Below are 26,667 nucleotides of genomic sequence, written 5' to 3' on the forward strand. Positions count from 1 at the left end.
TTGGTCGATTTCTATAAGCTCTGTAATCACTTTTAGTAACGGAAATACTTAGACCATGCAGTGAAATCTTACCTTCTCGTAGGCCTAATATTTTGGTTAAGATTTCCACCGAAATCCTTGAAACCCAAAATAGGAAATAAAACAAGGAAATTTTCCATTCTCTTACAAAGAATCGAACCCAGGTCAGGGGAGGAATAAGTTCAATACTCAAGCCATTACGTCATTAGGAAAAAATAACTTTAATATAAATAATCTTTGTACAAATTAGTTCAAACGGTTCTTGAGTTTTGTCTAATTTACCACGAAATAAGAAGTACTTGAGATGTAATGGACTGATTTGAAAACTGCATCTTCTTTTAGTGAGGGTAAGAAGAATACGTTTTTGCAATAAGCAGCAAAGGTTTATACGCGTATAATACATGGTGTGGGGCAAGACCAAGAGAAAGAGAAGGCCTGCTCATTTCCCCCAAAATCCCCCCATGTAGGCGGAGCATTGCCTACCTCCTTACTGCGTCAGCAGGTGAATTGCCGTAATGAGCAGGTGCCTCTAAGATACTTCATCGCCTACGTAGTTACCCCAGGTGGGGGCGACTCCAGCCTATTGGGTAGACTTTGTCTCTCTTGACCTTGGTTTGGGGTATCTAGTTTGCTGACTGTTTCAGAGTTACTGAGCCTGAGATTTCATAGAAAAATCTTGCTTATAAAATTTTGGGTAACGTAAAACCAAGGTACTGGTGAAGCAACATTGACCAAAATTAAAACACTTGATGGTACTATGTAAAATTGGCGTATTTTTATATATTCTTTTTTTTTTTTTTTGAAAAATTCTATTAATAGCACATTGACCAAAAACTTGTAACTGAGATTTTTGAAAAAAATATTATTAATAGCTCATTGACCAAAAAATTTATAATCGAGATTTTTGAAAAAAATATTAATAGCACATTGACCAAAAACTTGTAACTGTGATTTTTTTGAAAAATTATTATTAATAGCTCATTGACGAAAAATCTGTACTTAATACACTGAAAGCCGACTGCTTAATGTTTTCTACAATTAATCACCTTCTAGACGCAAAGGTGAACTGATCCCACAGTGAAAAAAACTTGCCACATTTCGAAGAAGCCATAAAATTTACGCAAAGATATTAACGAGACTTACTCCATGACATTATGCAAAGGATATTACACTTTTATTTCTTGACCTTTCGTGGAAAAATTAAAATGGAGTTTCTGTATTGCTTCATTAAGAAACGTCTTAGTATCAGATAAAAATTCAATGACATGGCAGTACAAAATTAAAAGTTAAGATTGTAAAAATTCTTAAAGTTCAAATATTTTTTTGAAAAATCTAAATAATTCCCCAGAGTCTCTAATTTTCACAAAATTGCTCTTTTTTAGTTTTCTGAAGAAGACAACTATTGTGCCGGCTTTGTCTGTCCGTCCGCACTTTATTCTGTCCGCATCTTTTCTATCCGCCCTCAGATTTCAAAAACTACTGAGGCTAGAGGGCTGCAAATTGGTATGTTGATCATCCACCCTCCAGTCATCAAACATACCAAATTGCAGCCTTCTAGCCTCAGTAGTTTTTATCTTATTCAAAATTAAAGTTAGCCATAATCGTGCATCTAGCAACGAGATAGGATAGGCCGCCATCGTGCCGTGGTTAAAGTTTCATGGGCCGCGGCTCATACAGCATTATACCGAGACCACCGAAGGATAGATCTATTTTCGGTGGCCTTGATTATGCGCTGTAGCGGCTGTACAGAAAACTCGACTGCGCATTTTTTACTTGTTTTTATGTCAGCTACTGTACGGTCTACAACAACTCTTTTACTTGTTATAATAACAGTTATAATTGATTATCTTTAAAAAAAGTAAAAATGTAACTAAAAAAGTGTCTGTCTCCTGCAATAACGAAAAGAAACCATTAAAATGCAACGCCAGACAAAACAGAAAATAAAAATGAGCTATTTGTGGAGTTCTGTCATTTCAAAGATTGAAAAGGTCACTGATTTTTTTTTAGTTATAATGCAATGCAGTCGAGTGTTGCTTATAAACTTATCCTCTCTCTGTTATTATCATTATTATTATTATTATTATTATTATTATTATTATTATTATTATTAATTCACTGATTTATTTTAGAATCATGACCAAAGATTGACTGGTTCTTGCTAGCTGTCTGTAAAATTTGATAGTTTTGAATAACAATAAGGTTATGAATTTTATTATTTTTATTATTATTATTATTATTATTATTATTATTATTATTACAATGACGATGGTCATAACGATGATTGCAGGTGATATCGATTCTGTCAGTGCAATTTTATATTGTCAAACTTATCATCAACACATTGATTATGATGATTATGATGATATCCTGTTGTTGGCGTTGAATCAGTCATCACAACAGTTCTTTTGGACCTTTCGTCATCAATATCATCAGACTGATGATAGTGAAGATGATTGCAAATAATGCTGGTTTTGTCATTATAGTTTAACGTCATTATAATCATCACCAAAACGATAATTATAATGATTTCTGTTGTCGGTGTCGAATCTGTCATCACCGCCATTTACGACTTTTATTGCCATCAGTATCATCATACTGATGATGACTACAGATGATAATGATTCGGTCTTATCACTTTCATGTCATTAGAATCATCACAAAAACAATGATGATGATGGTAATGATGATTTCAGTTGGTGGTGCTGAATCAGTCATCGCAGCCATTTTTAACTGCTACTGCCATCAGTATCATCACACTGATGATAATGACTCCGTCATCACAGCCATTTTTAACTGCTACTGTCATCAATATCATCACACTGATGATAATGAATCCGTCATCACAGCCATTTTTAACTACTACTGCCATCAGTATCGTCACACTGATGATAATGAATCAGTCATCACAGCCATTTTTAACTGCTACTGTCATCAATATCATCACACTGATGATAATGACTCCGTCATCACAGCCATTTTTAACTGCTACTGCCATCAATATCATCATCATCACATCACAGCAATTTTTAACTACTACCGACGATAATAATGAATCCGTCATCATTTTAACTGCTACTGTCATCAATATCATTTGATTGACTCAAATCATCAAGCAATTTTTAACTGCTACATCAGTATAATGAATCCCGTCATCACAGATTTTTATAATGAATAATGAATCAGTCATCACAGCCATTTTTAACTGCTACTGTCATCAATATCATCACACTGATTAATGACTCCGCCATTTTAACAGTCATCAATATCATCACACTGACGCAATTTTTAACTGAAAAGTATCATCACACTGATGACAACGATGATGATAATGAATCCGTCATCACAGATTTTTAACTACTACTGCCAAATCGACATTCAACTCTCATCTCTTCCTCAACCATCCCCATTTTTAACTGCTACTGAATATCATCACACTGATGATAATGCATCCGTCATCACAGCAATTTTTAACGACCCAACACTTGATAATGAATCAATCATCACAGCCATTTTTAACTACACCCATCAGTATCGTCACACTGATGATAATAATTCATCACAGCCATTTTACGTTACGCCAAGTATCATCACAAGACGATAATGAAAATGATGACAACGATGGCGATGAATACGACATTCTCTTCTTCCTAATCCCCTGCAAGGATGGACCAATTCAATATTCACACCCGGGCTGTTAGGAGGATTCCGGAGGCAGAGAGGAGGAGGAGGAGGAGGAGGAGGAGGAGGAGAGGCGCCGTATTCCCTATGGTGGTGGCGGGACAGGTATCTAACTACCAAAGGTAACCACATCGCCCAAGCCTTCAAAGTGATACGGGCAGGAAGGAGTTGGGTCAAAGGCGGTGGAGTGTCTGAAGGCAGGTGTCCAGGTGTGTGTGAGTGTGTCGTTCAGGAGAGGAGAATTGGAAAGGAAGAAGGGGAAGAAGAAGGAGAATCAGGGCAGGTGTCGTCCGGAAGAAGAAGAAGAAGAAGAAGAAGAAGAAGAAGAAGAAGAAGAAGAAGAAGGAGGGTGTCATCCGGAAGAGAAATATAAATCAGGAAGAAGAAGAAGAAGAAGAAGACAAAGAAGAAGAAGAAGAAGAAGACCAGGTGTCGTCCAGAAAAGAAGAGGAAGAAGAAAAATAAGAAGAACAGAAGAAGAAAGTGTCGTCCAGAAAAAGAAGGAAGGAGAAGAAGAAGAAGAAGAGGAAGAAGAATAAGAAGGGCAGGTGTCATCCAGAAAAAAGGAAAGAAAAAAGAAAGAAGAACAAAATGCGAGTCTTCAAAAGGACGACACTGGTCTCCCTCCACCTCCTGAGGATTTTCGGCTGCTTTCCCTACAGGTGGAACTTTTCCCAAGGCGGAGGGAAACTCGAGATCTCGTTCTCAATCTGTTGGGGAGCCTGGAGCGCCCTGGTCATCATAGGCATGTGTTCTCTCTCGATCAAGAACATCGTGTTCTCCCAACTGGGTTCTCTCGGGTCCCGGAAGACGGCCGAGATCCTCTCAGAGATCATTGCCACAAGTTACAATTCCCTGGTGACGATTATGTTCGTCTACCTGAACATCAGGAGCCCTTGCTTGGCTAAGATCCTCCGGGCCGTCTGTGACTTGAACATAAGCATCAAGAAAAACATCTTGGGGGTAGACGACGCTCTTTTGTTAATCTCCTTTCTGGGGTTCCTCGCGGCGAGCTTCTGCAGCCTAGCCTTTTCGATGGCTCGCAGAAGCGTGCAAGACATAGGCCTACTGGTGATCAATACTGTCAGTAAGTATGCTGAGAGATTCTCAGACCTGGCCATCTTCACGTTTCTGCTCGTCGCTTACCTGCTGGTGAAGGTCGTAAGCATCGAGATGGAGAACACTGTCAGTTCTCTGGGGACGACCTGCTTGACCAAAGCTTGGTCGTTGCGCCCTTGGACGACCGGAAATGTCACTGGAAAGATTCCGGAGGAGAAAATGGATCATTCAGCCTCTTCAGTGACCAAGTTCAGCATCTCAGGGGCCCCAGCAAGCCACTTGCTTAAATTAGGCGACGTGGTCCAAAACATCACTGACTACATAGGCCTACCGGTGGCTCTCCTGCTGTTAAATACCATCTTTGCCACTACTGCTTTCCTCTACAAGGCCATTACGTTTGGTTCAGTCTACTACATCATGTACCTCGCGATTCCGTTTTTCAGGATGATACAAATCATTCTCATTCCTGATCATCTGATAAGGAAGGTAGGTTAGGAATTTATCTGCTGATTTTACATCTATACTTCCCTCTTTCTTGTTCAGAGTCACACTGCTCTTCTCCTATGAATCCTCTTGTTATCTGTCTGACTTTTTCAGTCCAAGTCTGAACTTACAAATTTTCAGTTACACTCAATACTAACCAGTAGATTTTCGGTTATGCTTAATACTAACCTACAAATGTTCTGTTATACCTGATGCTTTCCTACAAATTTTCAGTTATACTTAATCAACCTACAAATTTTCAGTTATACTTAATTAGCCTACAAATTTTCAGTTATAATTATAACCTACAAATTTTCAGTTATACTTAACTAGTCTACAAATTTTTAGTTATAATTATAACCTACAAATTTTCAGTTATACATAATTAGCCTATAAATTTTCAGTTATATTTAATTAGCCTACAAATTTTCAGTTATACTTGATTAGCCTACAAATTTTCAGTTATACTTGATTAGCCTACAAATTTTCCTTTACATTTAATTAACCTACAAATTTTCAGTTATATTTAATTAGCCTACAAATTCAGTCATATTTAATTACCTACAAATTTTCAGTTATACTTGATTAGCCTACAAATTTTCAGTTATAATTATAGCCTACAAATTTTCAGTTATACTTAACTAGCCTACAAATTTTCAGTCACACTCAACACTAACCTACAAACTGTCAGTTGCACTTAATTCTTATAGTCATATCTGTTCCTTACCCCTCATGCAAGAACAAAACTGTTCCAGCACCCGATTCTACTGTAACCTTTCCCGCATTATTGCACAGAGAGTCAGTTCACTTCGTATTATACTCTGCATTCCTGCGATTAAAGACAACACGCTGGCAGTGTTCGCGACAAAAATACCCGCCCTTTGATATTTGATTAATGAGAAACCGTGAAAGAAGAGACTCGGGGAAAAGAATCTCGTTCATAAACTTTGCGTTAAAAACAACACAAGGGATTAAGTTCTTAGAGTTGAAGAGATAAAGAAGATGTTAGAGGCTTTGTTATCAGATATTTCGACGAAATTTTAAGCAAGATGTTTTATGCCAAGAGTAATCAAAGAGTAATCAAATGAGTGAAAAGATAAATATATACATATATATATATAATACTAATACACATATATATATATATACAAATATATATATATATATATATATATATATATATATATATATATATATATATATATATATATATATATATATACATACATACAACATGAAGGTACTGAGGATCTAGTGGTGTATTGCTGAGAGCAAATTATTTTATATAAGTCTGAAGCCTGTGTGAGAAAATACTGGTGGGGAAGTGACTCGTTTGGCGTAAAAGTGGGTCTGAGACAAACGTACATTATGTCTCCATGGATACTTAATATCCTTATTGCCGGAGTGATATGAGAAGCTGTATGAGCCGCGGCCCACGAAACTTTAACCACGGCCCGGTGGAGGCCTGGCCAATATCGTTGCCAGACGCACGATTATGGCTAACTTTAACCCTAAATGAAATAAAAACTACTGAGTCTAGAGGGCTGCAACTTGTTATGTTTGATGATTGGAGGGTGGACGAACAACATACCAATTTGCAGCCCTCTAGCCTCAGTAGTTTTTAAGATCTGAGGGCGGACAGAAAAAAGTGTAGACAGGACACACAAAGATAGACGTCTGGAAGTTTCTGCCGCACTGAAGATGAGTTTACATATCTCGAAACTGTTGGTAAATACGTGATCACCTCTACAAACTGGTGGCTGTACCAAACTGCAATCAGAATCGGAAAATGAAATGATGACTTCAGAATCCCCCAAGCGTTCTGAAACCTACGAAAGTATAAAGCAAAAAGTCTATAGTTTATATAAGTACAAGTAACACAAACGAATATGCTCCAGAGAAGTACTGAAATGGAGCATAGCTCAACTGAGAGTTTGTAGTATACCAATCACGAAAGCTCAAATGGATTGTGTTTTCGGTGCTAACATAATTCCTTATGTGCTGGTCTTCGCTACATTGGAATTCTTCATTTTCTTTTTTTATTTCCTGAGTCAGTGTTTGTCTTTCATGTTTGATTGTAATTTACTTTCTTTGGTCGTTGTCTGAATTACTCTTTGAAGTTTGATTGAGTTTCGCCTTGTGAATCTAGATACATATAGCTTATGATTAAAGCATTTTTTTTATATGCAAATTTACCAGTGGATGTGAGAAGCATAGAGTCAAATTAACACACGCTCACATTATATATATATATATATATATATATATATATATATATATATATATATATATATATATATATATATATGTATGTATATATATATATATATATATATATATATATATATATATATATATATATTTATATATATATAAATTTCTGACTCACTTGGGGATCGAATCCTGGTCTTGCAATTGAAAGGCAAGGGCACTACCAACTGAACCACACGAGTGATTGCCTTCCAAATTGAAAGACCTGGGTTCGATCCCGATGCGAGTCAGAAATTAATTTCTGTTCCACACGTGATTGTGTGTTTATTACTTATACATATATGTATATGTATATATATATAGATAAATTAATTAAATTTATTTCGAAATATCACCCACATAACCCCATTACCTTTCTCACATACCCACATATCAACATACCAACATAACCTCACTACCTTATCGACTTTATCAACGAAGTTTTCGCTTTTGAAGTTGTATAACTTTCCCTCGCGCTTTCCCTCAGCCGCTGCTTGTACTTTCCCCGATAATTCATAATGAAGTTTATTCATTAAATATGAACCCCCTCACCCACAACAATCACCCCCCACCGCGTCGGATGCTAAACATGAGAGAACTCGGTTTTGTTCTCCGCAATAATGAATCATAGTAATATTTTCTTACGATGTTCATATGTTGCTTGCATGCGTTTCATACACACACACACATACACACATATATATTTCATATATATGCACTTACATATATATTATATATTATGTATATGTACATATATATATATTTATATATATATACATTGTATATGTATATTTATATATATACCATTCATATATATATATATATATATATATATATATATATATATATATATATATATATATATATATATATATATATATATATATTCTCAGAAATCGTATATATATACTCAGAAATCAGTAAAGTAACAAGATGTCATATCTTATGACATTCTCGGTAAACAAGTGGATATGACTTCTCTTTATCTTATGTAGACACAAGATCCCCCCTCTATTCACAAACAATAAAAAGAGTTGACGTCCGTTCCTTGACTCCGTTCTCTCTCTATTACTACCCACCTCCTCTCTCTCTCTCTCTCTCTCTTCTTTCTGCCTAAGCCTCTGCATAAAAACATTACGTCAGTCTAATCTGACTTGACAGAGCAAAGCTAAGCGGATATTTTACTTTATATTTTACCGAGATACATTTACTGATCTTTGTATAAAGATTCATTAATAATAATACGATTTATTATTAATTTATGGTTTATTAATTTATGGTTCGTGTTTGAATTTTGTTTGATTTTTATATAAAAAAAAATGCAACAGAATCTTTTTATATACAGAGCAAAATAAATAGAAATTTTAGCGAAAACCATAAATCATTGATAAAGTATGTTAGCAATAACTGGGTTTGTGTAGGTTTGCGCAGATTCAGCTGGCCTTATGCCAGCACGGGCTCTTGCGCTAAAATGTTAAAAGGAGTTATGACTTCTGGACTTAATAAACCAATAGAGAAAGCATTAAATACTATAGTATCGTGAAGATAATGTTCAATTTGTAAAGTTATTAAAAATAATGACAAAATATAAATAATAGATGTGAATAAAATATATAAAAATGTAATAATGTAAAACATGAATATAATTGGACTGAAAACATAAAAAATAAATAAAGAAAACAAAATTAAAGAAAACGTAGAATAAAACACAAGAAATAGATATTATATAGGTTGATGTCTGGGATAATCAATACTCTTGCACCTACAGAGAGAGAGAGAGAGAGAGAGAGAGAGAGAGAGAGAGAGAGAGAGAGAGTATAAAGTATAAAGCATACGATACTCGAGAAACTTTTTCAGTGCTACACAACTTTTAAATATGAATCTGGAAATTATTCTGAGAGAGAGAGAGAGAGAGAGAGAGAGAGAGAGAGAGAGAGAGAGAGAGAGAGAGAGAGAGAGAGAGAGAGAGAGAGAGAGAGAGAAGATGCCTTTTCAAGCCTCATGATTCTGAGAAGCATTTTCAGAAAAGTAAGCAATATTTGACTGGAGTTCTACTAATGATTCTGATTCTGAGAGAGAGAGAGCTTACGGAACTAGGAGACGTTCTGGAAAGGGACGTCAGTTCTTGTATAAAGTTCTACCAATTATTCTGTTCTGAGAGAGAGAGAGAGAGAGAGAGAGAGAGAGAGAGAGAGAGAGAGAGAGAGAGAGAGAGAGAGAGAGCTTACGGTACCAGGAAACGTTCTGGAAAGGCACGTCAGTTCTTGTATAAAGTTCCACCAATTATTCTCAAGTAGCAATGTTGTCACCTCGTTCCATTCAACCCCCTTCGTCATTGGCTTGATTAAATACTTTCTTCTTCTTCTTCTTCTCCCCTCCTCCTCCTCTTCTTATCCTCCTCTTTCTTCTTCTTCTTCTTCTTCTTCTTCTTCTTCTTCTTCTTCTTCTTCTTCTTCTTCTTCTTCTTCTTCTTCGTCTTCTTCTTCTATAGGATCCTACGGTCCCTCAATCACGCATTGACACTATCAAGCATCTAAGACAAGGCGCCCTGTACCGCTATTCAGGGATTCCTATTATTTCTGAGTTTTTTTGGGGGGGTTTTTTGCCCGTGTCTCGTATCGACGGAAGCCGTCACTATTGCAATTCTCAGTCACTTTGTTGCTGTCTAGATTTTTTCCCCTAGATAAATTGTCTTTGGTGTTTGTCTGCGTTTGTAGGGGCTGCGAATGGACCGTTTTTTATTTCTTCACATACAGAGAAGTACATACATACTTATGCATATACACTATACTGTATACTGTATATATATATATACATATATATATGTATGTATATTTATATATATATATATATATATATATATATATATATATATATATATATATATATATATATATATATATATATAAATGTAGTGGTAACCAGCACACAATTACGTGTGGAACAGAAATAAATTTCTGGCCTACCATCGGGATCGATCTCAGGTCTTTCAATTTAGAAGGCAAGGGCGCTACCAACTTGTGTGGTTCAGTTGCCACGCCCTTGATTGCTTTTCAATTGAAAGACCTGGGTTCGATCCTGATGTGAGTCTGAAATCTATATATGTATATATATGTAAATTAGTATTTGATATTAAAAATATTGCTTGGCTTTGTCATTGATGGTATCCAGGTACTTCTATCTATTTCTGTTTTTTTTATTTTCCATTCCATTTTTATTTTCACACCATTTTTTTTCCATTTTTTCCCATTCCATTCTCCATTCCATAATTATTTTCATTCCATTTCTATTTTCATATCCATTCCATTCCATAATGTACTTTTCTTCCATTTTTATTTTCTATTCCATTTTCCATATTTTCATATCCATTTTTTATTTTCCATTCCATTCCATAATGTACTTTCTATTTTCCATTCCATTTTTATTTTCATATCCATTCCATTCCATAATGTACTTTCTATTTTCCATTCCATTTCTATTTTCATATCCATTCCATTCCATAATGTACTTTCTATTTCCTTCCATATTTTCCATTCCATTCTGTTTTTCCATTCCATTTTTATTTTCATATCCATTCCATTCCATAATGTACTTTCTATTTCCCATTCCATTTCTATTTTCATATCCATTCCATTCCATTCCATAATGTACTTTCTATTTTCATATCCATGACATTCCACTCCATTTCATAATGTACTTTCTATTTTCCGTTCCATTTCCAGTCCATTCCATTCCAATATGTACCTATTTCTATTTTCTGTTTTCCATTCCATTCCTTCCATACCATTATGTGTATCCCCCTATTTCCATTTTCCATTCGCGTCTCCAACTTGCCATGTTTACAACTGATCTATCTCTTCCATTTGGGCTAAACCTCCTCTCTCCCATACATACCCTCTTTTCCATCAAGCGCGGAAAAGAACCTCTTCCGTGTTTGCTGCTCCAGCAGCCTCAGAATAAGGATGGAATTAGATGTATTATATATAGGTATCAGTAGACCTCCTTAAGGGAGATGGGACACCCTATACAATAATTACGACCTGGTGTAATTAGTAGATGAAATCCTTTACGTAAATCATTAGTCTTTGGATACTCTCTCTCTCTCTCTCTCTCTCTCTAAAGGGAGATAGAGTTCGTCGGGTTCCTGTTAAGCCCAAAGGATGGAAGGTGTTCGCCCTCTCTAAAATTGGATCCAAAATGTTATTTCTCTCTCTCTCTCTAAAGGTTTGTGTGTGTGTGTGTGTGTGTGAGAGAGAGAGAGAGAGAGAGAGAGAGAGAGAGAGAGAGAGAGAGAGAGAGAGAGAGAGAGAGAGAGGAGAGAGTGTTAGGTTCCTGGTGAGGCCAAAGTATGGAAGGTGTTCGTCTCCTCTAAAATAGGGCCCAAAATGTTATCTCTCTCTCTCTCTCTCTCTCTTCTTTCTTTCTAAAGGTGAGAGAGAGAGAGAGAGAGAGAGAGAGAGAGAGAGAGAGAGAGAGAGAAATTAGTTCCTGGTGAGGCCAAAGGATGGAAGGTGTTCACCCTCTCTAAAATAGGATAAAAAATACTATGGTAGACTTGACAAATGAATTTGATTCTGTCACAAAGTCTTGGAAACCAGGTAAGAAAAAATTTGTCGGAAGGACAAAAAAGTCTAAAAAGTCTTTACTTAGCTGGAGAGACTTAAGATGATTGGCAATATAGAAATAAAACAACAAGAAACAATAAGAAAAGTAAGAAAATTAATTAATTAAAGAAAGTATCTTTAAGAAAACATTTTTTTAAAGAACCTTATCTGTGTAACGTATTAATCTAATGTAAGCTAGCATCATAGAATCTCGCCTGATAAGAGATATCTCTAATAGATGAAGAGTTAAAGAGATAAGCAGACTACAGCTAGTTGTATCTGGATATAATATATTCAGCTAAAGGAAGCTAGCGTCATAGAATCTTGCTTGATAAGAAGGGTCTCTAATAGATAAAGCATCATAGAAACTTGCTTGATAAGAGATAATATCTCTAATGACTGTATCCCAGTCCAACTAGTTCAAAATTCTCTAAGAAAACCTATTTTGTAAAGCAATGAAAAGAGTAGAGTGTAAGTTACGAGATGTATAACACATTAAGAGTATTAACACAATTGTGTGGGCCTAATTAAGGAATACACAATATATCAAGAGCATCAACATAGGCCTATCATTAACATACATGCCCCAGATTATGGATTTTTTTATACCTCACTCTCTCAGGTTCATATATTGAGGAATTCAGCATTAGAAGAGCATCTGCCACCCCGCCCCCCATAATAAATGTTTGAGTTATAAGCCATGAAAGTTTTGGAAATTCCACCTGCTCTAAATTCTGAATTTTTCAAGATACAAAGTTGAATTTTGTATGAGATGAAATGTGGAAATTCAACCTGCTCAAATTTCTTCATTTTTCAAGATACAAAGTTGAATTTTGTATGAGAAGCAATGTGGAAATTCAACCTGCTCAAATTTCTGCATTTTTCAAGATACAAAGTTGAATTTCGTAAGAGATGAAGTATTTGCAATGAAGAACAGAATAGTATGCATGAAAAAAAATTATAGCTCAACCCCACCCCACTCTTTTGGGGAAAAAAGGGGGATTATTTTAAAGCTGATCAGGCGAAACACGCCATTTTCAAAAGTTGGGGCGAAATGTCCTTCTAATGCTGAACGCCTGATGTCTGTGAATACGTGTGTATAGATACATGTGCTTATAAACTGCATTATTTATTTTCGCCTTTTCCAGAGAGAATGGTGTCGAAGATTCACCTGCAGGCTGCTGGTTTCAGGAAAGAGTCCCTTTCTGAGTCACGAGGTAGGAGTTCGTAGGTCCTTTTTTTTTTTTTTTAGAATTATAAAAAGAGCAACCAATTCTCTCTCTCTCTCTCTGAGTATATATATGCATAATATAATTTTATTATTGAAATTAAATTTACGTTATTCTCTCTCTCTCTCTCTTTATATATATATGTATATATATATATATTATATAATATATATGTATACATACATATTGCCATGTCCTTATTCAAATTAAATTTTGGTTTAGCTCTCTCTCTCTCTCTCTCTCTCTCTCTCTCTCTCTCTCTCTCTCTCTCTCTCTCTGAGTATATATATATGCATATTGTATTATCCATATTCAAATAAAATTTTTGTTTCTCTCTCTCTCTCTCGAGTATATATATGCATATCGTAATATCCTTATTCAAATGAAATTTTAGCTTATCTCTCTTTTTTCTCTCTCTCTCTCTGACACCTTTACAAAGGGGGAAGTAAGTTAAAGGTGGCCTTTTCCCAAAGCACAACACATTTTCTCTTAAAAAAAAAATAAAAACGAAAAATAGTAAAAATAAAAAGGTTGCTGTCACGAGAGACGAGTCCATTTCGCGGTCTGATGGCGCCCTTTCTGAAAAGGACCTTTATAACTGCGCTTCCATGCAGAGTAACGGGGCGTGAAAATATATATATATATATAATATATACACACACACACATATATATATATATGTACGAGCTACCCACCTGGGGCGGACAGACAGGTTTGCATGAGGGGTTTGGATATCTCCCTTACCGTCCCGTTCCCCTACCTACGTGCCCCACCTGGGACGGACAAACTGGTTTGCAGGGGAGGCTGGCTGTGTCATGTCTGCCCTACTGTCACCCGGCGGAGGGCAAACAATAAAGACTCATTCGGATTTTATTACTACTATTATTATATATATATATATACATACATATTATTATTATTATAATAATATATAATATATATATATATATATATATATATATATATATATATATATATATATATATATATATATATATATATATATATATATATATATATATATATATATATATATATAAAGCACTCAAAAAGCAACTGGAACGTTTGGTGGCATTTAAAGCTGCATTTAATGAGAAGGTGCTTGCAGAAACTTAAGAAATTAAATATTTAAAGAAAACGAGAAGTACTTAAAACATAGAAAACGAGAAGTACTCAAAACATAGAAAACGAGAAGTATTCAAACCAAAGAAAACGGGGAGCCTCTTGCGTCGATGCCACCACTGTCAGAAAGCTCCCAACGAGAAAATCATTAACGGTATAACGACGAAAGCCAGCAAGCAAGCAAGCAAGCACGACGAAATCAATAATCCAAGCACTCTAGTTCTATATTTTATCGGGACGGCCTCAGGGAATGACAGTAATAATCCCCCACCATGGCGTTTGGGTCGTAATGCCGACAAAGCTCACTTCTGGTTAACTGAATCATTAATGAATTCCTGCTTGACAGAAAAGGGGGTCCATTAGCGTCGCTAGAGAAGAAGAATTTGAATTTGAGTTATGTAATTGGCTCGGGTGTTAGAAGGGAAGTGGTCATCGTTATGTCAGTTCAAGAATTCCCTAATTTATATTTGGTGTGGATGTTTTCAGTGCCGTCATGACAGAGGTAGATTTTCAACAGAAAGAGGTCCCCCTCTTCCCCCAAAATGCCTCCCAAAGGCCCGCACCTCTGAGAGAGAGAGAGAGAACATTGCAGACGAATCGTGGAGATGATCTATTTTGAAAACAATTATTAAATAAAATTGTCGTTTCTTGGACTAATGCTTTCTCCATCGTCCGTTCAATTATCTATTCTATAATGTGGTTTAACTCACCTTGGGTCAATTTTTGGCCCTCTAACCCCTGCCAAAATTGTGGACGGATCCGTGTGCCAGCTGACAAACTTCGAAATATTGTGCTCTCCAATTTAGCAGACATACCTATCATTACAGAGATCTAAATCTTACGAAATCTGAATGTACTAAGATTGCTAATGTCGTGACAACTAAGGAAACTTATGACAATACAAGATTGCTTATGTCTGGATAACTAAGGAACCCCTCTATGGCACCTACATTTAGTTTGGCAGCAAAATACAATAACACTGGATTCTGAAGGTATTTAATGTTCTTCTAAGAATCCAAACCCACTGATAAAGTCAAGATATATACCTTAAAGGAAAAAAGAGGAAGCCTTTGTTGCAACGATGAGGACCTCGATGAGGGAGAAAGAAAGCAGAGGTAACTCTAGGGAGGTATTTGTTCGAGAGTCTAACCTCCGAAGGACCCAGACCAGAAATGGTACAGGTATTGAAAATATTTAGAAGTAATTATATGGAAACTATGATGTTCAGAAATCTCATGTTTTGCCTAAAGATCTTCATGGAACCAGTGACTAAAGGAGATAGTTTAAATGTATAAATAAATAGCTTATTCTGTCTTATACAAGGATTCTTCTTCTTCTTCAAAGAAATCCCTAAGGGAAAGTCCACATAAAATTATACATGTCATCAACATGTCGGCAACTTATCGCATACATGTCACAAACAAGTCGAAGACCGTAAGATGAGAACGAAATCCCGATGAATTTGTCCACAAAATAGTAAAACATGTCATCAACACATCGGCAACTTATCGCATACATATCACAAACATCTTGTAAACAAGCTGAAGACCGTAAGATGAAAACGAAATCCCTATGAATTTGTTCACAAAAAATTAATAAAGCATGTCATCAACACATCGGCAACTTATCGCATATTTATCACAAACATGTTGTAAACAAGTCGACCACATTAAATGGAGAACGAACCTTTGGCAAATGCTGGATATTCGTATGTAACGCTGGTCAGAGTTGTTGATATAAGTCGACTACTTGTATTCAACATGTTACTGATGTGTGTACGACAAGTCACCGACATGTCTATGACAAATTTTACAACAGTAAAGTCTTCTCAAGCTATCCCTATCAATGGTATCTTTCTTCAAAAACTCCTCCTTCTGAAACAAACCAAGAATTGCAAACATTCCTCCTCTTTCCATTTGAGAGAATTTGCCTTTTATCTCAAATTCCATTCGCCATCCATGTAATATCTATAATAATATCATTACTAAATCCTGTCGCTGTCTGAGTAATATCCACAATAACATCACTATTTAATCCTGTCATATGACATTCACCACTATCAAATATCTCCCTCCTAATTCATGAAAATAGCTGAATGTACACCAGCAAACAAAATTTCAAAACCTTTTTATGAGACGAATGATGACAGCTCGACCGTAAGATCTAAACAGCTGATATCAATATCTAAACAGCTGGCATTAATATCTAAACAGCTGGCATTAATTTCTAATCACAAACGTGATAAATAATGGACCAACAACTCGGACCATACTGTTACTGACAGTTTAAATCGGAAATATCTTTAAAAAATTGATTTTATATCTTTATTTCTTCCAAAAGCACTTTTGCTTCTGTGTTGAAGATGGAGTGATGATTTCACAGATGAAAGAATCACGAGAAAATAACAAATAACTCATAAAGATATTTAGAAATTGTACAAAAGCCAATCCAACGTAACACATACACACACAAACAATCACAAACAAACGCACACAAAGTATTAATAGGCGGCTGAGGTGATAGATTAGACAGAAATTATTTGAGTATATATACCTCTATACCTCCATGAAACAACGACACACACACGAAGCATTATCAGACGACTGAGGTGACAGCCAAAGCACCAAAATTACTGGAATATATTATAAAAAACATGAAGCAAATCAAGAGTGCCAGAAAAAATCTAATATCAATTAGGTAAAAACTGCCCCTATGGGAGAGAGAGATGGGTCGGCCGCGTTGCACTAACATCCCACTGAGATATAAACAAAAAAAAAAAAAAAAATCGCTAAACACACAGAATCAAACTCCAACGTATCAAAATTAGCGGCAATATAATTTAGCGAAAGAATAATAGCCACGCCTCTCTTTATTCCACGATTATGTACAGGAACGCCAAAATTATTTTCTGCTTATCGTCGGAAAAACTACGACAACTAGGCAGTTGGGGCTAATGAGCTCGTTATCCGATGCGATTTTCTGGAAATTGAGGTAATTGCCGATTAAGGTAACGCAGGTAATAGGATCAGGAGTAAATAGGTAATAGCAAAAAATTATTTATAGAACGCAGACCAAGAAAAAAGCGAGGATTTGTCCTCGGAGAAATTTGGTACAGCCAAAGATAATTGGTAATAATCATAGATATAGAAAATAATATAAATACGATTATTTTATTATTTAGTGGAATTTAGGCTGTCGAGCCAAGAAGGGGTTTGAGTGGTTGGACAGCGTGATAAAGAGATCCAGAAGATAAAGGAGAGTATAAGGATCTAAAGAGAGGAACTGGGAAACCTCCATAATCACACTAAGAAGTAATAGTTAGAGGTGTTGGGCAGCTAGACTGAAGAAAGGAGGCGAGAATGGAGGCAAAGTAAAAGGCTAAATAATGGGCACAGCTAGGGGCCGAAGGACGCTGAAAATGCCCTTTAGTAATGCCTGGTTAAAGTAATTAGAATGGTTAAAGGTAAGGAAAAAAACTACATACCCATTAAAAAAATATTTTCCCCTTCCTCTCTCTCTCTCTCTCTCACACACACAGACACACACACACACACACAAACACACAAAATATCTTATTCATCACTGCCATAATCAAACTCATCTTCAGTCCATGACGGAAAGCGTTGAAAGATTAAAGACCCATGAGTAATAGAGACATTAAATCTCATAATATAATACCCTCTTGGTATATGTATATATTTCTTCTTCTTCTTCTTCCGTAAAAGAGAATTAGAGAAGAAGTTCTGTTTATTGGTACTTGGCAATACAGAAGCACTCTGGGGCTGATACTTCAAGCGATTATTGCACTCGGGGGGAAGATATTCAAGTTTATAAAACGCAATTTGTCGTAATATATTTACTTTTGAGAGAGTTGATAATAAAGTCTGCGGGATTTGCCCGCCGCGTTTCACTATCCCACGCTCTTAAACAAGATCTTTTGATTCAGTTGTGAGAGTTAGGATGAGCCGAACATTTGGATATCAATTAATTTTCAATTATTTTAGTCTATTTATTTATTGATTGATTTATCTGTCTATCATCCTATTTATCTATCTATCTAATAATTTATCTATATAATTTATTTACTTATTTTTTTTTGATCTACCCCATATAAAAATGGGAAGAAGAAGAAGAAGAAGAAGAAGAAGAAGAAGAAGAAGAAGAAGAAGAAGAAGAAGAAGAAGAAGATCTATCTCTGTCTGTCTGTCTATCTATCTATCTACCTTTCTATCTGTCTATTTATCTATCTATATATCTGTCTATTTATTTATTTATTTACTCATTTATTTATTTTACTGAGCGGTCGACCTCATCTAAATTGTATACCTTCGAGTCTAAGAAAGGCAGTTTAAAACATTTTTTCTTCAGCACCAAATCGCTTTTACGAGTTGTATCGCGTAATATTCCTGATAATAATCCTGGTAATATTCTTGGTACATCACACGACCATGAATCAGTGAAGAGATTTGTATTTCGCGGATGGGAAAGCTGCAATCAGTTATGAAGAAAATACGTAACAAATCAAAACTAGATATTGATGCGATAATACCTCGTACCCACTTCACTGAATAGATTACATTTAGCTTCAATAATCGCTGCCTGACAATCCAGCAGACATTATTATACGTCTACTTCTAAAATATCATTGATGAATTTCCCCACGTAAGTCTATAGAAATATCATTAATGACATGCTTATTTCGTAAAGATATCCCAGGCGGGACGCGAGACATATTGTTTTAATTATGTCACGATGAGACGCCGGGAAGCATTATTGATTAATCCTTCAGATATGAATTGTTAGGAATGAAATCAATGGAATGTTAATATGTTTCAGGTTTATAGGTCCTCGTTAGTGGCGTCTAAATACTTTTTATATATGAGGATAATCAGGGGAAGTCAGTGAAGCGAGAAGGTTTTGTTTGTCAAGTCAACATGTCTAAAAGATTTTGGTGAATAATTTCTATCCTCTTACGAAAGCTTTTAGTATCCTCTTGCTAAGCCAGTTTTTACCGGTGCAAGACTAGCTGAGAGAGAGAGAGAGAGAGAGAGAGAGAGAGAGAGAGAGAGAGAGAGAGAGAGAGAGAGAGTCTCAACATCATGTGATAAACAGCCTTGATATCTTATTTTCCGAGCCAGTATTTTCCAGTAATATATTAGTTTTGAGAGAGAGAGAGAGAGAGAGAGAAAGAGCCTTGAGATCTTATTTTCCGAGCCAGTATTTTCCAGTATGATATTAGTTTTGAGAGAGAGAGAGAGAAACTCAAGATCATATGATAAACAGCCTTGATATCTTAGTTGCCGAGCCAGTATTTTCCAGTGTGATACCAATTGAGAGAGAGAGAGAGAGAGAGAGAGAGAGAGAGAGAGAGAGAGAGAGAGAGAGAGAGAGAGAGAGAGAGAGAGAGTCTCAAAATCATGTGATAAACAGCCTTGATATCTTAGTTGTCAAGCCAGTATTTTCCAGTGTAATACCAAGTGAGAGAGAGAGAGAGAGAGAGAGAGAGAGAGAGAGAGAGAGAGAGAGAGAGAGAGAGAGAGAGAGAGAGAGATGGATGTATCAAGATCACGTGACAAATAGCCTTGATTCTCTGGCAAGGTTGACAGCAAATCCCGATTAATTAGACCTTAACCGCCATCATTAAATTGCTAAAGACGAAGGCTTGGGGAGTGGGGGTGGGGCTACAAATTGGTCATTATCAGGAGGACCGGGCCAAGGATGTCTCAGTAGTCCTTCGGGCCTTAGGAGACAAATCACGGCCCATCAATGAGTAGGATGGGACTTTTAAAATGGTATTATTGGTCTATTTACTTGTTTCCCTCGTGGTACATTTTTCAGTATCAGGTTCATCGTTTTACTCTGAGGCCTAAAACTTTTGCCTAAATTAAGCCCCCTGGAGGTCCAGCGTCTATAATTTTCTGAATAAAAAAGAATCTTCAACTCTACTGTACTCATATACTGCTCATATAGTGCTGTAGATCGTTGGTTTTGTAAAAAACTACAGAACTGCACTATTGATTCTGTTCAAAGACTGTAAAATTACACAGTATGGTCTGTAAAGATACTGTAGAGATGTATCTTTGATTCTGCAGTGAACCTGTCGAGCTGAAACATTGGTTCTGTACAAAAGCTGTAGGACTGTACTACTAATATATACAAAATGTGTTGAGATGTAACGGTAGACTTTCTGCAAAAAACTACAGGGCTGCAATGCTGATTCTGTACAGAAAACTACAGAGCTCTACTGTTGATTCTGTAAAAAAAAAAGTATGCAGTGCAGTTGTATAGCTGATTCCACACAAAAAAGCTGTAAAGCTATACTTCTGATTCTATACAGAAACTGTAGAGCTGCGCCTTTGATTCTACAGAAAAGCTGCAGTACAGTAATTGCTAACAATCCTGTTTAAAACCTGTATATCAGAAAGGCTGATTTTGACTCTGTCATAGCAATTATTATCTGTACAGTCTGCAAGGCTATCTATCTATCTATCTATCTGTCTATCTAATCTATCTAAATTATATTTGATTCTAAAAATTTAAAGCCCATCTTCAGAAGTATTTTAATATTAAACTTGATAACAAAACCGCTGTTCCCTAACGATGTAGAAGGTCGCAGCGGAATTTGAGAATAGATTTGAAGGCCGTGAGTAATTAGTTGCTAATTACGATGGAAAATAATAATTCCACGTCAACATCTTCATAATTAGCTGAGGTATTTACTTCACGGCACACTGAAAGAAATTACGGAAAATGGGATTCTTTCTCCAAATAAGGTTTAAATGAGGCCATCTTTCACTGATTTAAATAAGAGGGACTTGAGGAAATAAATATCTCTCTCTCTAGACTGATTCCTTTTATCACAAAGACAAAAAGAAATGGGTCAGTATCTTAAGTTACATAAGAGGAATTTGAGGAAATGAGTCTCTCTCTCTCTCTCTCTCTTCTCTCTCTCTCTCTCTCTCTCTCTCTCTCTCTCTCTCTCACCAACACTTTTGTCTACGTACGTATAAACCGTATGTAGATTACATGGGTACAGTACCCGATTTCGCTGACAAACCGCTGAAATGATAAAATATTTATTTTCATACGTTTCGTTGCTTAGCCAAAGTTATTGTAACAAAAATCAAAACAACACTTGCCCTAGTTATGACTCACTCTTTCTCTTTTATTTATTTATAAAGGACATTATATAACCGTTTGCTGTGCGTCAGTTAAAAAAATGACGAGGGACGCAGACTTTTAATAATAAAATAATAATAACAGTAAACAAATTTTTGGAGCACGGTTCGTTAAACACCCTCGCGGAAAATAGGGGTTGCTGAGGTGCCTCCCACGCCCCGTGAAATTTAACCTGCGCCTGGGTGGGCCAGGCTTTCTTCTCCCCGTAAGGTAGGAAGAAGGGAATAATAAAAGTAGGAGTTAATTGATGGTTACTGGGGTGCTTTCGTTGATAGACCTTTGAAAAATTTTTTTTCTCTCGGAGTGATTTAATTTGAGGTCAATCTGGCGTTGCGAAAATCCATCAATTTTTGATGGAAACTGGGGGACTCGCCCCAACCTTGTGATAGCTTTCTTTGGCATGATGATGATGATGATGATGATTATTATTATAGCAACTGGGGGCTTCCCCCCTTGTGATAGCTTTCTTTGGCATTATTATTATTATTATTATTATTATTATTATTATTATTATTATTATTATTATTATTATAGCAACTGGGGGCTTCCCCCCTTGTGATAGCTTTCTTTGGCATGATTATTATTATTATTATTATTATTATTATTATTATAGCAATTCAGAGGATGAACCCCTTGTGATAACTTTCTTTTGGCATGATTATTATTATTATTGTTATTATTATTATTATTATTATTATTATTGTTATTATTATTATTATTATTATTATTATTATTATTATTATTATTATTATTATTCAGAAGATGAACCCTATTCATATGGAGCAAGCCACCAAAGAGGCCATTGACTTGAAATTCAAGCTTCCAAAGAATATTTAGGTGTTAATATGAAAGAAATTATTATTATTATTATTATTATTATTATTATAATTATTATTATTATTATTATTCAGAAGATTAACGTTATTCATATGGAACAAATATGAGGGAAATATTGACTTCAAATTCAAGCTTCCAAAGAATATAATGGTATTCATTTGAATCTCTGGTAACTTTCGTTCATATGATTAGATAGGGTGTACATTAAATGAATACATATCTTACAAAACCCTCATTCAGCTCTCTGATAAAAAACATATTTAATATACTTTCCTCAAATTTTGGGTGGCTTACATCTTTTATACTGATACTAATTACAAGCAATTACATGCTGGGTAATTGGATGTAATTCATGAGATTCATGATGTTTTCGTCAGTTTGATCTTTATATCTTTTTACTTCAAAATATTATTTTGATTATAGTAAGCAGAGTCACAGAGAGGATATGTAATATATATATATATATATATATATATATATATATATATATATATATATATATATATATATATATATTTATATATATATGTATATATATGTATATATATATATATATATATATATATATATATATATATATATATATATATATATATAGATATATATATATAATGTATGTGTGTGTGTGTATTTGCATGTGTGTGACAGCACGCGCTTGCATAATATTCCTGCAACATATCACGACACGAATCCGCATTTGAAGACGAGATTAATAAAAATAAGAAAAATTCTCAGCGGTTCTCGGAGGCGGGAGGGGTGGGGGCCGCGGTATCAAACTTTCAGTCTTCGCGGTACGAAAAAGTTAAGGATCCTAACAAAAGGCCGAAGTTCAAGGAACCTCACGCACGAATGCGAGACACGAATTTTGAGAAAATCAATTCGCCATGGATGCAATCAAAACGCATATCATGCAATGTCATCATTTTTTTTATCGAAGCATATTAAAATATCTTTCTTTTTTATCCATCTATCTTGAATGAGTTTTAAGATCTTATACAAGCATCTTTATAAGTCTATATTTTTCTTTACGCGTTTTTAGGAGTGTCTCTTTTTCTCCACGTAGCCTATTCGTAAAAGTCGTGAATTTTCATCCAAGCATCGTGGAACGTCATTATTTTTATTCAGACTTCTGTCAAAGTTTTCACTTTCTTCAAATCATTTTTTGATAATCAGATTCTGAAAGGGAACTTCACAAGTATAATCAAGTAAAAATACATAAAAACAAATTAAGTAGACAAAGTAATATAAAAATAGATAAAAATTAACATAAACATGAATAAAAGATTAAATATAAAAATAATATCTATATCTATCTATCTATCAATCTATCTCCTATCTATCTATCTATCTATCTATCTATCTATCTATCTATATATATATATATATATATATATATATATATATATATATATATATATATATATATATATATATATATATATATATATATATATATATATAAAAACAAGAACTACAAACAAACAAATGCATAAATAAAAGCAAAGCAGATGTATTAAAAGCTAAACAAAAGACGACAGAACTCTAGGACTATAGAAAGACTGGGTATAGAAACTGCTTAATCCATGCTTTTATGTATTTCCATTACCGTTGTACTTTTTCTTACTATTTTACAATAAAAGAAACATAATACTTTTATCTTACTGTCATTCACATCTATTTTCTAAAAAAAATTCACTCAAAATAAATTCTGAAATAATTCCTGTAATTATATATCTTCTTAAGTGCTCAAATTTCCGTCAATTTATGTTCAATTTATTATCTTCCCTATGTACAGTAACTTTTATTTCAATTTACTTTATATATGTTTAGTTCCATGTTCATATATTTCATTAAGGTAAGCTCATTGACAATAGTACCTGTGTGTAAATGCACTGAAATACGACCCTTCCAGATACAATCACTGATAACCTCAGCTATTGTCCAAACTCCATTCATGAATTTCATTCATAATTTCAAATTCGTTCATATCTAAATCCTGGTAAAGACGACGCAAATTGTAATCCTCTTCTCCCAAAATATTTTGAAACTTCAACCCTTCCAGGTCGAGAATGTGGAGCGAGTGTTAGCCCAAGGACCATCTGTGTCCATATGCAGATTATTCACGCTTGACAGGGGAATTCTGCTGACTGTGAGTGCTATTGTAACTTTATTTATATGTGAACTATAACTTACGCAAAGAATAATCTCAGTTACCTCAATTTTATGAACGGGTAAGGACGAAAGTATTAGATAATCAGATGAAGTCTTAGGAGAAGTGAATTTCAAGCAGGTTACTCAGACTGAAGCTGCTAATTGATTTATTTCAAGCTACCTGGCGTTACAATACCAGGGTCACTGACGCCGTCAGACTTTGAAAGCAAACAATCAGATTAGAAAGTTGTGACAGGGATTAGCGAATACCTCTGAATAATATTTCGGCAATAATAAGAATGCCTTAAGTTGAAAGCTAAGCTACAATTAAACGAAATTAGAATAATCAGATTAGAACGTTGCAAAAGAAACGGCGAATACCTCTGAAAAAAATTTCACCAATAACAACAATTCTTTCAGCTGGAAGCTAACTAACAATTAGACAAAATTAGTTTTAATAGGAACACTGAACGTCGCTTGATACCAGTTCAGGAATAATTAGTTTCCTCGTTACATTAAGTCTGGTCAATTAGGTTCTGTCCGGTAGCTGGGAAAATTAGCCTTAAGGACGAAAGTAATTTAATGATTAAACCTTATTCACCGTGGTTATCTAATGATGGGGGTTACGTAATGAGAGTGGAAGATAATGTCTTCATTATCTTCATTATTCACTTGCTCTGCAAAAGCCATTACCCCGTGGGCATCTGACGAGGATATCAAGATGAATTTTATTTATAATGAAGAGTTATGATGAAGAGCCTTTGTGGGCTGACTGCCTCGTATGAATTTTGGATAAACAGTTGAATTAGTGAAGGTGAATAATTATTTATGACTCGAGTTTATAAGGCAGATATTAGTGAATTTCACCTTGTTTTTCAATTTATTTTTTCGAGTGCTTTACTCTTACAAAACACCATTGCTATACGTCACAGTATCTATAATTAAAACTGCTTTTTTGAAAAGTAAATTTTGGATTGTAGCTTTCATTCTCAGCTTAAAAATCACTGCTTAAATTTCTGATTTACTTCTTGCATTATAACTGTATATTTCCCAAATCCCACAAATATCCAGAAAATACAGTTTATAACAAAATCAAAACATCGGAAAAAAATAATTCATATTCAGTTGAAAGGTCAATGGGGCTGTGATTTGACACCTGAACAATAACAAATAGGCTGATGAAGTCCTATATCTCAATAACAAAATCAAAATACTGGAAAACTAATTTATAATTTAGTTGGAAGATCAATAGGGCTGTGTTTTTGACACCTGAGCAATAACAAAATGACTACTGTAAGCCCCATATCTCATTTAACAAAATCAAAATAACTGGAAAAATAATTTGAACCTTGAAATATCAAATGTGACTTTGACGAAGTCCCATACCTCTTATAACCAAATCAAAATACCGGAAAATTAATTTGTATAATTCAGTTGAAAGATCAATAAGGCTGTGTTTTTGACACCTGAGCAATATCAAATAGATCGCTGAAGTCCCATCATATCTCTTGTAAATAAATCAAAATAACTTGGAAATATCTTGAATTCAGTTGGAAAATGAGAAGGGGTGTGTTTTCTGACACCTGATGAATGAAGCCTCTTATCTCACCCTCATATCTCTCCCCAGGTGGCAAGCAACGTCACGACGTACCTGATAATCACACTGCAATTTCAGGTGTCAGAGGAACCAGGTCTTCAGCATACGAAGAGCAATTGCACGTCTGTCTCTTGAAAACTCCCAAATAACGGAGATTTTACGTAATGTATTAACACATACCCCGTGCTTTGGATGTTCATTCAATGTTTACGTATAAAGAAATATATTTGTTCATTGTTTCTGTCTGTCATTAGTCCTTATGAACTCCAGTGAGGTAAAAGTACTTTATGGCTTTCTCCCGGATTCTCATGGGAGTTCTGAAGGAGGCCCCTTAGTTAAACTTGGGACACTGGGTCCTCTGGAAACCCCTGGGCACCCAAGACCCCCACCTGAGTCCCTGGAGTCCTGCCGTAGGGAAATTGTAATCATGATTGATGATCTTTTTCTTGAAGAATAATTA

At 35.1% G+C, this 26,667-nt stretch overlaps 2 protein-coding genes across 2 annotated transcripts in view; one reads left to right on the top strand and one right to left on the bottom strand.

Annotated features, from left to right (window-relative positions):
• Positions 1-26,667, bottom strand: part of LOC136840009 (TIP41-like protein) — a 164,203-nt gene that overhangs the window by 37,775 nt on the left and 99,761 nt on the right. The window lies entirely within an intron of this gene.
• On the top strand, positions 3,795-26,342 carry LOC136839932 (uncharacterized). Its single transcript, XM_067106207.1, has 3 exons — positions 3,795-5,241; positions 24,522-24,608; positions 26,238-26,342. The coding sequence occupies exons 1-3, from the start codon at positions 4,288-4,290 to the stop codon at positions 26,340-26,342; spliced, it is 1,146 nt and encodes a 381-aa protein (XP_066962308.1). The 5' UTR covers positions 3,795-4,287.

This window comes from Macrobrachium rosenbergii, chromosome 7 (assembly GCF_040412425.1).
Source record: "Macrobrachium rosenbergii isolate ZJJX-2024 chromosome 7, ASM4041242v1, whole genome shotgun sequence".
NCBI lineage: Eukaryota > Metazoa > Arthropoda > Malacostraca > Decapoda > Palaemonidae > Macrobrachium > Macrobrachium rosenbergii.